Source organism: Contarinia nasturtii, unplaced genomic scaffold (assembly GCF_009176525.2).
Source record: "Contarinia nasturtii isolate CC-2019 unplaced genomic scaffold, AAFC_CNas_1.1 Cnas_scaffold_2490, whole genome shotgun sequence".
In the NCBI taxonomy this organism is placed as follows: Eukaryota; Metazoa; Arthropoda; class Insecta; order Diptera; family Cecidomyiidae; genus Contarinia; species Contarinia nasturtii.
The window spans coordinates 263487-275119 of NW_022199811.1; the positions used below are offsets into that span (position 1 = coordinate 263487).

Sequence of the window (11633 nt, forward strand, 5' to 3'; positions counted from 1 at the left end):
CAAAAAACACTGCCAGGAGGTTCATACCCACCAGATCGTCCAGAATTTATATGGGAACAATTGCCATCAGAAGATCCTTATCCAAAAGTTAAAGTACATTGGCTTCCAGACGTTAACGGACGGCCAGGTATTATTTTCATTTTTAATATCGATTCATTTGAAATTAACACATTTCATTTTCAATAACCAGGCACTCATTTCTATGCAAAGTATCGCATTAAGGGCGGAACACAATGGGAAATAACTAAATACATTATCGACAATGACTTTGTTGTTATTTCTGGTCTAGAACCAGATCGAAGATATGAATTCATTGTGACATCAGTCGATGGCGACCATTTCACAGAAAGTGCAATTCAAGAAGTTCAAATCGTCGGCGAAGGTATGTTTACTTCAACGAAAACGCAATCAAATAAAAATCGTAAAATGTTTGCTTTTTTTCGTGCACAGATGGTCCAAATAAGGTTCCAAGTGAAAATCATTAACTTCAAAACACCCGAAGGTGTTCCAAGCAGCATGTTCAACAATAATAATAATTGAACAAACAATTTAAACAAAGAAAATAATAATTTAGATAAGCATAATATTCGAGTCAAGTTTATTATTTGTTATAGTAAATTTCATTTATTCAAAATTATTTGCATTCAAAAGTCCAATATTTCAATAAACAAAAAAAAAAGTAAACTCAACAAAAAGTCAACTTAAATTGCATGACCATATATAGAAGGCCTTTTGGTTCGACTTTGTACTGAAAATTAAAATTGAGAGCTATATTAAAAAACAAAAATCAGTTTTAGACCGAATTTTGACCAAGCAACGTCTTTTATTTACTCTTAAACTCCCCTTTTTATCATGTTATAAACACAAGTGTTGCAGCGTTCAATCGTTCGAAGCATTTCAACTTGGTTCATCCACATTTTTATTGCGATGGAAGAAGTCATTGCAACCAAATAGAAAATTTCCCGGATACTACAAAGTTTACTATGAAGAGGTATTGGGAACAGCCATCCACTCGAAATTGGAACGTGAACCGCATATTGACGATCCCAAGTAGTACACAAGCCAAATTGGCCGGACTTAAGGAAAATACTGGAAATTTATTTGAAGCTCGAAAAAATATGGGAATTTTACCGCTAAAATAAAACGCCACCAGACATTATAATGAGATATTTTCAGCCAGATATCGTCAGGAGCTGAAATGGAGTGAAAACAATAAAAGTGATTGTTATAGCCCGTGTTCTCTCGTTGTGCCTTTCAAATGGCACAATCGCAGTAGTCTGCACCTTTGCGTATTCAATGATGATACTGTTCACTTGTATTCAGACGTACAACTAATGTCGCACACATACACATACATAGCTACACTCTCACATCTCTTTCATTGTTTATATTGGGGGTGCAACTTAAAAACCGGAATTCGATGCTAGATGTCACCACTTGCAATTGTGTCGTAGTATATCAATGAAATATATGTCATTTGGAAGTGTCATTCAATAGCTGTCAAAACAGCAAAAACAAATATTTTATCTTCTGCGCAACATTTTTTTTTTCAACCATGGAAAGTTTTAATAATTCGAGAAAAATACAGCATTTGCGTGAATTTAATTTTTTTCTCTTTAATCTAATCACAAATGCATCTGAACGTTATGTTGCATTGAGTATAACAAGATCTGTCGATTCCAACACAAAAATGTTGAGTTTGGTGAACACTGAGTGGTGAATTTGGTGTAAAAGTCCGAATGGAGTACCCACAATCCATACATTTTACTTTTTTTGATCATTTTTCAACCATTTTGGTGACACGATGGTTTCGTGCTCAGACCTGAAATTCAAAATCTGACTTAACGGGATGATTGGGCATTAGGAGGAATAGATCTGGTCAAATTTTCAACGACATTGATTGATCGATGTAAAACTTAGACTCTGAAGAGGCACTTATGAGAAAAATGCCTTAAAATGATATTCTTTCAATTTGAACGCTGGAAGAATGTGTAGTGGGGGGTTTTTTGGCACGAGGAACCCGAATCTTATGTTAGTTTTAAGATGCAATCAATTTTTCACAGACTTTTCATACAAAAATCCAGAAAAAATTTCATTTTTGTATGAAAGACATGCCATTGTGGTACCGTAATGATATGAAACTTTGAAGGCTACTTTTTTGATTGAAATTTCTTTAAACTTGGAGTGATTATTTATTTTGATAAGAAAATAATATTCACAAGTTTTCACGGTAATTCAAGTTACTGCAACCATACATAGACCATAATTTCTGTTTATTCCCAAAATTTCGGTTCCATGCGGAAAAGTCAGCTTGCGTACGTGCTTACGACTCGTAAGTTACGAGGCTTCTCTTTATGCTAATATTTACATCTCTTCTTTAAAATGGGTTCACAAAAGAGAAATCTGATTATTTCGAGATTTCATTCATGTTTTTCATATTCTTTTATAGTTTTTTTTTTACCAAATCTCTTGTAAGGGGGTTAACAATGTGTGATCACTTGATCAGTTCCAACTCAAAATGCAATTTAACTCGTTTTATTTCTTAGGCAGCATTGGTCTATTTCGAAGAGGATTATAAGGTGTCCTTCGATTGTGTTGGCACAATCATTTCGAACAAATTTGTGCTGACGGCAGCACACTGTGTGACGAGTCCGAGAATCACTTGCGTTGTATATTGACAATGTATTTGAACGCGACTCTATTTAAGAAGCGCCATCTCTTTCACGCCAGGTTCTCATATATTTTCTTCTTGCAAATAAAATTGCAAAATTGTATAAATTGAATAAGTTTTGCAATAATAATAACGAAAATAATTAATAGAATTTATAATAAATAAAAAAAATTGAAAAAAACACACAAATATTTTATATTATTTGCAAGAAAAAAATATATGAGAACCTGGCGTGAAAGAGATGGTGCTTCTTAAATCGAGTCGCGTTGAAAGCCAACTGTAAGTGATACTCGGACGAGTCGAAGACGACCGACAATGGTTCGTATGGGAAAGGTAAGAAATACACTGCAGTGCTTTATTTCAAAATGATTTTCATTTGATTTTTGTTATCAATATTAAGCAGGTGTCTTTGAAAAGTGGAAATAATGACACAATTAAAGCAACTAATCATGAAATTGAGGTTACTATTGTTGGTTTTTTTGTAAGCGAAATTAAATATTGATTAGAATTATTTTGAACAGGAGATCATCGTTAACCCGCGTTATGATCGTGACGCGAAAGTGAATGACATTGCTTTGATTCGGGTAAAAAACAGAATCCAATTTTCAAGTTACATTAAGCCAGCTTGTTTACAAACAAATTTGGATGACATACCATCGGATGTGAAGCTCACTGTAACCGGCTGGGATACTACATCACCTGAATGTAGGCTATATCATTTTTATTTTTGGCATGAACAATTAAACTAATTTTAACTTAATTATATTGAAGGGAATGTGTCATCAGAGATCGTGCGTAAAACAGAATTGATTACGATGTCACTATCGGAATGCAACTCAACAATGATGAAATGGAATCGCCAACAAAATTTGCCAACCTATCGAAATGGTCTGATTAAAGGACAATATTGTGCACATGGCCTTCAAGGAGAAAGCGACACTTGCTACGGAGACACTGCTGGGCCATTGCATTATTTCCCCAACAATGAAACATCGCTGGCCACGGTGGTTGGCATTGTATCGTTTGGTCAAAGCTGTGGTCTTGCTCTACCAACCATTTTCACTAGGGTCGCATATTACTTGGACTGGATCGAAGGAATTGTTTGGCCCAATGTATAAGGCAACCAAATGATTTGAATTTACATGAACGAAAACAATTTTAATGAATAATTTTTTTAAATTCTTTTACTCATTCATCCAAATATATATTAACTTTGATATGAACATTTTTTTAATTGAAAATTTTCTATCAAAAGTTACTGCAAATAGTAAATTTAATTCAATAAAATACGATCATTAAAATGGAATTCGAAATTTGAACAATTTTTTTGTTCTCCGATTCTTTGAAATGATGTTGACATTTAGAAAAAATACCAAATGACTGAAACAACAAACAGTGAGAAAAATAAACAAGAAATGCCATTGACTCATTGATTTCGCTCGCATATGCTGTATAAATTAATGTTCATTAGAAATTATATATAATATTATTATTATATAGAATATTAAATAGAAAACATAATTTTTCTTGTTTACCGATGATATCAGATGAAACCAACTCTTATTTACTCAAATACCTCAATTTTACACATGCAAAAGAGCCGGGGATAAAAATTGCTTGGTGCTGGTGAGATTTTTATACAGTTTTGATATTTTACAACAAAAGGTGTGAAGATCGACCTGAACGCCAACCACGTACGAACCTCTGTTCGAACTTCGAACATCTACGAAATTTAGATTATTACTCATATAATGGAGCATAAATAAAGAAACGGTAATTTTCGTTAGCTTTAAATTGCCCTCTTATATTCGAGAATTATCGATGAATCCATTTCGCCCCGAGCTGTTGAATATGGCGAATTGTATTTGACAACTTTTGATTGGCTTAGGGCACTTGTCATTCACTTGTTCATTTGTCAACATTTTTTGTACAGCATAAAAATGTGAAACAATAAAATTGAGTAATTCAGTAGGTCTAACGATTTGTTTCTAATATACAATTAAATTTAAAGCAAAATTACTCTGGCTACATACTCAAATCCCCTTTTTCACTTAATAAACATTTTTTTGCCGAATTATAAAAAGGTAAGTACAAATTTCTCTGTTTTTCTCTCCATGCAAATGGTGTCTTTTTTCCTAGTCTGGGAAAGGTATTTCACGTTTACGTCGACACCATTTCGAACAGAACACTCACCGAGCAATCTATTGAGATAAAAAACGAATTTTATTTCCCATTCTAAATCAGAACTTCAGGATCACCAAAAAGTCATAATAATGTCAAGCTGGAGAGACGATATGGAGGAAATGCTTACTGCGTTTCATCACCAGACAACATTTTCATTGGGAAAAATCAAAACGACATTCAAACGCAATGGGTTTTCGCTTAATTCCGAATTTAAGCAATATTTTCTGCGGGCTTCATATGATCGGTGAGTGAATACATCAATATTTGATGGTATTTTTATCAGTGTGTCCATAATATATAGAAATATCACTAAATAGTGTCGATATCTATACTATATCGGTCCACTATATATGAAAGATATTGCCGCACGGCACCGTATCGCACGATCGAAGCCAGTGTAGACGGAAAAAATCACAAATTGCCATGCGGCAGTAGAAAGAACTGTGTGTATGCGTCAACATGTTTGCCGTCCGCACTCACTTCTATCGTGAGCTACGGTGTCTTGCGGAATATCTTACATATATAGTCGACCAATATAGTATAGATATCGACACTATTTAGTGCTATTTCTATATGTTATGGACACACTGATTTTTATTAATTGATTACTGTATGCAGGATCAAGACAACATACGATCAAATCGAGATTGATTCAATATTGGAAGAGCAAGTCGGTTTTGATACGGGAACTTCAACATCTTTTGGAAGCTCTATTAAAACGAACGGTGATCACATGGCTGATCCACTGGAAATCATCGACTCAAGCGATGACGATGATGATGGAATAGTTCAAACTACACGTGAACCGTCGGATACCACATCTGTTCTTTCATACGGCAATGATGACGCAGCGTCTGATGGAAGCTACACTGAACTTAAGTTCAATGGTCGTGACTACCGAAAAGACGGTTCGCAAAGTGTGGATGAAGAATTGAAGAAACCGATATGGCACAAGAATTGGACTGTGACATTCCAATGCGCGATTTTCTTCATATGGACACCAAAAACAAACGAACATCTACTGTGACATCGAACAATCGACCAAACGTCGTTGATCACGCCAGAAAAACACAATCACGCTCGACTGCAAGATCATTGAGAAATAAGAAGCCATCAAAACAGTTCGAGGTGAAGAAACGACACAAGTGTGAACTTTGTGAATATTCCAGTAATTACAAGTCACACGTAAATAAACACAAACGTACTCACGCAGGCGAGAAACCGTATCAATGTGATATATGCCACAGAGAATTCACTCAGTTGAATCACATGAAGAGGCACAAGGTAACCCATACCAATGAAATTCCCTTCCATTGCCGCGGCTGTTTGGATGGATTTTCCCAGAAGGCTGAAAGAGGTGCGCACGAAAAAGTGTGCAAAAGACGTCGATATGAATGCCATGCCTGTAAGAAGTATATTACATTGGCAAAAATGGATTTGAAAAAGGATATGCGGAAGCATACCGGTGAGAAACCGTTTCGTTGCGAGATTTGTATGAAGCGTTTTACACAGAAGAATAGTCTAAAAACTCATTTGAACAACATCCACACCAGACTCAATCCGTAAATTTGGATGCTCAATACATTTCTATGTACTTTTTTCTCTAATTACTGTTAACAATGTTCAGAAAACAATTTCATTTTTAATTAACTCATTTCCCTGTTCCGGTTTCAATAAAAAGCGATAAATTGATTTGACAGCGTGTAATAATAAAAGATGCATTAAAATCATCAAATTCATGTATTTTACTCAAATTTTATTATTATTATTATTTTGAATTCACCTCCTATGCAAAGAAATAATGACAGCTCCACCAACACCGGAAAATTCGCCATGGCGAATTAAAATTGACAACTAATTTTGTATCGCTGAGGTCACGTACCATTATTTAGTGAACAACTCTTCAACGTGAAGCACTAAAATTCCGTGAATCCATTGAATATTTGGCATATTGAAGCAATTTATTTCTAAAATACGATTAACTTAAAGGCAACTGACGTTCCGACATTATCAAAAACTATTTTCAATTTCAAAAATACAGAATTTTTCTCGCAAAATATATAAAAGGTCGAGGTAAGTTCAATCGTCGCAGTTTTTTTTTTCAAAAGAAGTGTGTTCTTGTTTTTGCGTTCATGTTGTCGCCATTTTGAATAGCACACCCACTGAGCGAATATGGGGATAAGAAATACATTGTATAATTTATTCAAAATAGATAAAAGAATGTTGAGCTGGAGCGACGAAATGGACATAATGCTTGCCGCATTCGATCGACAGGCAAAAGTCTCCTTGAAGAACATTAAAATGGCTCTCAAACGAACGGGATTATCATTCAATCCTGGATTTAAGCAATATTTTCTGGATGCTTCATATGATCGGTGAGTAGAGTGGCTACTATTCAGTCGGGTTATTATTTCAATAATCGAATAATCTTACCTTTTGCTCAGGATCAAAAATACGTATAATCAATTCGAAGTGAATCAACTGTTTGAAGAACACAACGACTTTGGTGCAGACCTGTCTATGGCTGATAGGTCCCAGATATCGAGCTCAGTTTATCAAAACGGCCATTACATGACCAATTCGGTTGAAATCATCGACTCAAGCGATGAAGACGATGGTACAATGTATCCCAAAGTGGAACCTTCAGAGACCACCTCTCCTTTTCAATACAATAACATTGGCGCAACCTCTGAATTGAACGATTTCTTTCAAAATGACGACGAAGGAAGCTACAATGAAATGCCAGAGACATACTCAAATGGTCTAAACGGCCGAAAAGATGTAACACAAAGCAAAGCTAGACGTCGCAACAAAATCATTAATCATAATGAAATGAAAGCAGAAGAAGCGGAAATGGATGATGGCTTCAACTCGAGTCTCTGCGATTTGAATTACGATATGGATACCACGAACGAACCAACATCTACTGTTACATCGAACAATCGACCAAACTTCGTTGATGCCACCGGAAAAATGCAATCACGCCCGACTCCAAGATCATTGGGCAAAAAGAAGCCATCAAACCAGTTCGAGGTGAAGAAGCGATTCACGTGCGACCTTTGTGAATATTCTAGTAATCGCAAGGGGGACCTCAAGAAACACACGCGTACTCATACAGGCGAGAAGCCATATCAATGTGATATTTGCCGCAAAGAATTCACAAATATGCAGTCCTTGAAGAACCACAAATTGACTCACACAGAGGAATTTCCGTTCCATTGCCGTGGCTGTTTTGAAGGATTTCCCCAGAAAACCGAAAGAGATGACCACGAAAAATTGTGCAAGGCGCGTTGTTATGAATGCCATATATGCAAGAAGTTTGTCAATGTAGGTATAACTCATTTGAAAAGACATATGCTAAAGCATAACGGTAAAAAATCATTCCGATGCGAAATTTGTATGAAGAGCTTTACACAGAAATGTAATCTGAAAGCTCATTTGAAGACCATTCACAGCAGAATCAACGCATAATTTCAATCGCTCAATACAATTTCGCTCATGCAATACATTTATAATTAAGAACGATACTTTAATTTCCAACACAATGGTTTCTTCAAATTCAAAATATTTTCGCTAGGCCTTAATGCCTTTAATAAATGTCAATAAAGCTCAAAAACAATTGGTTTCATTGTAATTTTTTTGTTTTCTATTTATTTTCATTATTTAAATCGAATCTTAGATTGAAGTTTTGACAAAAGATATTCAAGGATAAAGGCGGCGAAATGAATTCGTCACACAACAATTTTACAGTGGCGAAATAGCAATTTTTGACAGATTGCTACAAAACGGTATTGTCATTATAACACCACCTTTCTTTGCGCAAAGCACGTACATCTATTTATCTTGGGCATCCTATAATCTACACGATATCAAGTTTAATTGAGCATAAAATACAATTAATTTGTAAAAAGTGTAAAGAATATTGCTGAAACGCCAGCATTTTTACAACAAAACTTCCGTTTTTGTAACAAGTCAAATTCAGTCTTTTTTATACTCACCGCAACTAGATCAGAGGTAAATTATGGAATTTTTTGACAAAAGAAATTATTGAATTTTCGTTAGTTTGATGCAAAATATTACAGAAATTTGATAAAAGTAGTTTTGTATTCAAAATATGTGAGAAAATAATATATGTTGACCTTTGTATAGTCTTTGTGTGGTGTATGGCTTTATTTAGAAGGTATAAAATACTAGTTTGTTCGAAAAAATAGACCAATTTCGGCACTCTTTCAGTTATTGTTTCTATATTTGAGATATACTTTTACAATCAGACAATTGAATTGGAATTTCTTGTTTTCTTTGAATTTAGGTGTAAATTGTAACAATGGATTGGAATGAAGAGATGACAAAAATGCTCAATGCATTCGAGCATTATGCTTTTCAATCTTTGGGAAACATAAAATTGGCCTTCAAGCACAATGGCTTTGAATTAGATCCAACATTCAAACAGCACTTTTTACATGCTTCCAATGTTCGGTATATATCATCTACTGCTTTTATTTTGTATCCTTTTGAATTCCAAAATCATTTTGAATATTGTTCTGCATCCAGATTGGTGGAAACGTACAATCGATTCGAAATCCATTCACGAATTGAAGACCAAATGATGAACCAACGCGATGTGAAAATGTTTCAAGACACAACTTCCTACCAAATGGAAAATGATTCCACTCAATTCAGTGATCGATTGGAAAACAATGGACCGTATCAAAAGATTGATTTGGTCGACACCGATGACTCAAGCGACGACGGAAATAATGGCGAATTCGACAGAGACGCAACAACGGCCGATGAACTGGATGATAATGCCTTGATGTCTTCGTTTCAATCCAAGGTGGTTGAAAGTCGAGCACATTTTCCAGTTTTCGATTATCAGTAAGTCAAGATCGGTAGATGTTATTTTGATATTTTCGAAGTGGTTTCAAAGTTGTTTAGTTTTTATCCTTTACAATAACTCATTCTCTTCGCTTTGTCTTTAATAACAGCCAAATCGTCAGAAATAATGTAAAATTGGAAGATATGGATGAAGATGATGGCATTGGGGTTAATGTCAATCAAGATATTGGGCCAGCAGAGGTAGGACCTTCCAAATATTCCACAAAGAACACGAAATCCAGCTCACGTACGTTGAAAACTACAACACGACCATCATCATCAGCTTCATCAAACCAGTTGGAGTCAAAGAAGCAAAATAAGTGCCAGCTGTGTGGTTATTCCAGCAAGTACGGGAATCTTAGTCGTCACATGCGTACTCACACCGGCGAGAAACCATATCGATGTGATATTTGTCGTAAAGAATTCACAAGAATGGAACACATGAAACAGCATAAAGTGACTCACATCGAACAAGTTCCGTACCATTGCCTCGGCTGTTTCAATGGATTTTCCCAAAAGACCGAAAAAGATGCCCACGAAAAAGCGTGCAAAAACCGTAGATATGAATGCCATATCTGCAAGAAGTTTGTCACTTCGAAAAAATTTAATTTGAAAGAGCATATTCGAACGCACAACGGCGAGAAACCGTTCCGATGCGAGATTTGTATGAAGCGTTTTACACGGAAAATTTGTTTGAAAACACATTTGGACACCATTCACGCCAGAACCAACCCATAAATTCAATGCAGATTTTAAAAATGTTTTCAAAATTCAAATGTTATTTAATTCATTCTTCTGTTTGTTTTTTACATCTTTATTTTAATAAATTCAAATTCCTCTACGACTGAATTATTCATGAATTTTCTTCATTTTTATAAAAATTGGATATCTTTTCACCATTTGCAGGACGAGAGATTGATATTGTGTACACAACCAATGCCCAATTTAGATTGGAATGATTTGAAATTGGGTAAAAATTACTATGCATGAGCATAGTGTTAAAAACCAAACATTATATTGAGAAATATTTTTACGCAGCTGATTCGGCCTAGGAAGCTTACTTCAGGGACTGAAACAGAGTGAAAACAATAAAAACGATTATAATTTCTATTAAACACAACCTTTTTCTTTTTCTTATAATGAAATTGTATTTAAAGTAAAAGAAAGGAAGACATAAAATTCGATTTTGAATTAATCTCTTATGCATAGTAGTGATGGCAGCACAATCAATAACGGAAAACCAATTTCGCCGTGGCGAATTAAATTTGACAACTAATTCTGTATCGCTAGGGTCACGTGTCATTACTTGGTGTACAACTCTTCAACGTGAAGCATTATAATTCCGTAGATCCATTGAATATTTGGCATACTGTAGCCAAAATAATTAAATTAAAGGCAACTGACGTTCCGACATTATCAAAAACTACTTTCAATTTCAAAAATACAGATTTTCTTCCAAAATATCAAAAAAGGTGAAGGTAAGTACAATCTTCTCAGTTTTACAGAAAAACTATGATTTCACTTTTGCATTTATGTCAACGCCATTTCGAACAGAACACTCACCGAGCAATCTATTGAGATAAAAAACGAATTTTATTTCCCATTCTAAATCAGAACTTCAGGATCACCAAAAAGTCATAACAATGTCAAGCTGGAGAGACGATATGGAGGAAATGCTTACTGCGTTTCATCACCAGACAACATTTTCATTGGGAAAAATCAAAACGACATTCAAACGCAATGGGTTTTCGCTTAGTTCCGAATTTAAGCAATATTTTCTGCGGGCTTCATATGATCGGTGAGTAGATATATCCTTTCAACAATTTTGCAATGTTTTTTCCTTAATTCATAACTTAATGCAGGATCAAGACAACATACGATCAAATCGAGATTGATTCAATAT

General features: G+C 34.9%; 3 protein-coding genes and 1 long non-coding RNA gene across 4 annotated transcripts; all 4 read left to right on the forward strand.

Annotated features, from left to right (window-relative positions):
* The first annotated feature begins 6 nt into the window (after window positions 1-6).
* Window positions 7-813, forward strand: LOC116348541. The gene is made up of 3 exons (XR_004201825.1): window positions 7-127; window positions 191-382; window positions 451-813. It is a non-coding gene; the product is annotated as an uncharacterized LOC116348541 (long non-coding RNA).
* Window positions 814-2986: 2173 nt separating this feature from the next.
* LOC116348550 (serine protease persephone-like) lies at window positions 2987-3789 on the forward strand. Its single transcript, XM_031779579.1, has 4 exons — window positions 2987-3004; window positions 3075-3131; window positions 3193-3376; window positions 3443-3789. The coding sequence occupies exons 1-4, from the start codon at window positions 2987-2989 to the stop codon at window positions 3787-3789; spliced, it is 606 nt and encodes a 201-aa protein (XP_031635439.1).
* A 2497-nt stretch (window positions 3790-6286) lies between these two features.
* Window positions 6287-8326, forward strand: LOC116348551 (transcriptional repressor CTCF-like). The gene is made up of 4 exons (XM_031779580.1): window positions 6287-6417; window positions 6897-6928; window positions 7068-7230; window positions 7300-8326. Exons 1-4 carry the CDS (start codon window positions 6287-6289, stop codon window positions 8324-8326), a joined length of 1353 nt encoding a protein of 450 aa, XP_031635440.1.
* Window positions 8327-9179: 853 nt separating this feature from the next.
* On the forward strand, window positions 9180-10468 carry LOC116348552 (zinc finger protein 160-like). Its single transcript, XM_031779581.1, has 3 exons — window positions 9180-9331; window positions 9407-9730; window positions 9841-10468. The coding sequence occupies exons 1-3, from the start codon at window positions 9180-9182 to the stop codon at window positions 10466-10468; spliced, it is 1104 nt and encodes a 367-aa protein (XP_031635441.1).
* Window positions 10469-11633: the final 1165 nt, after the last annotated feature.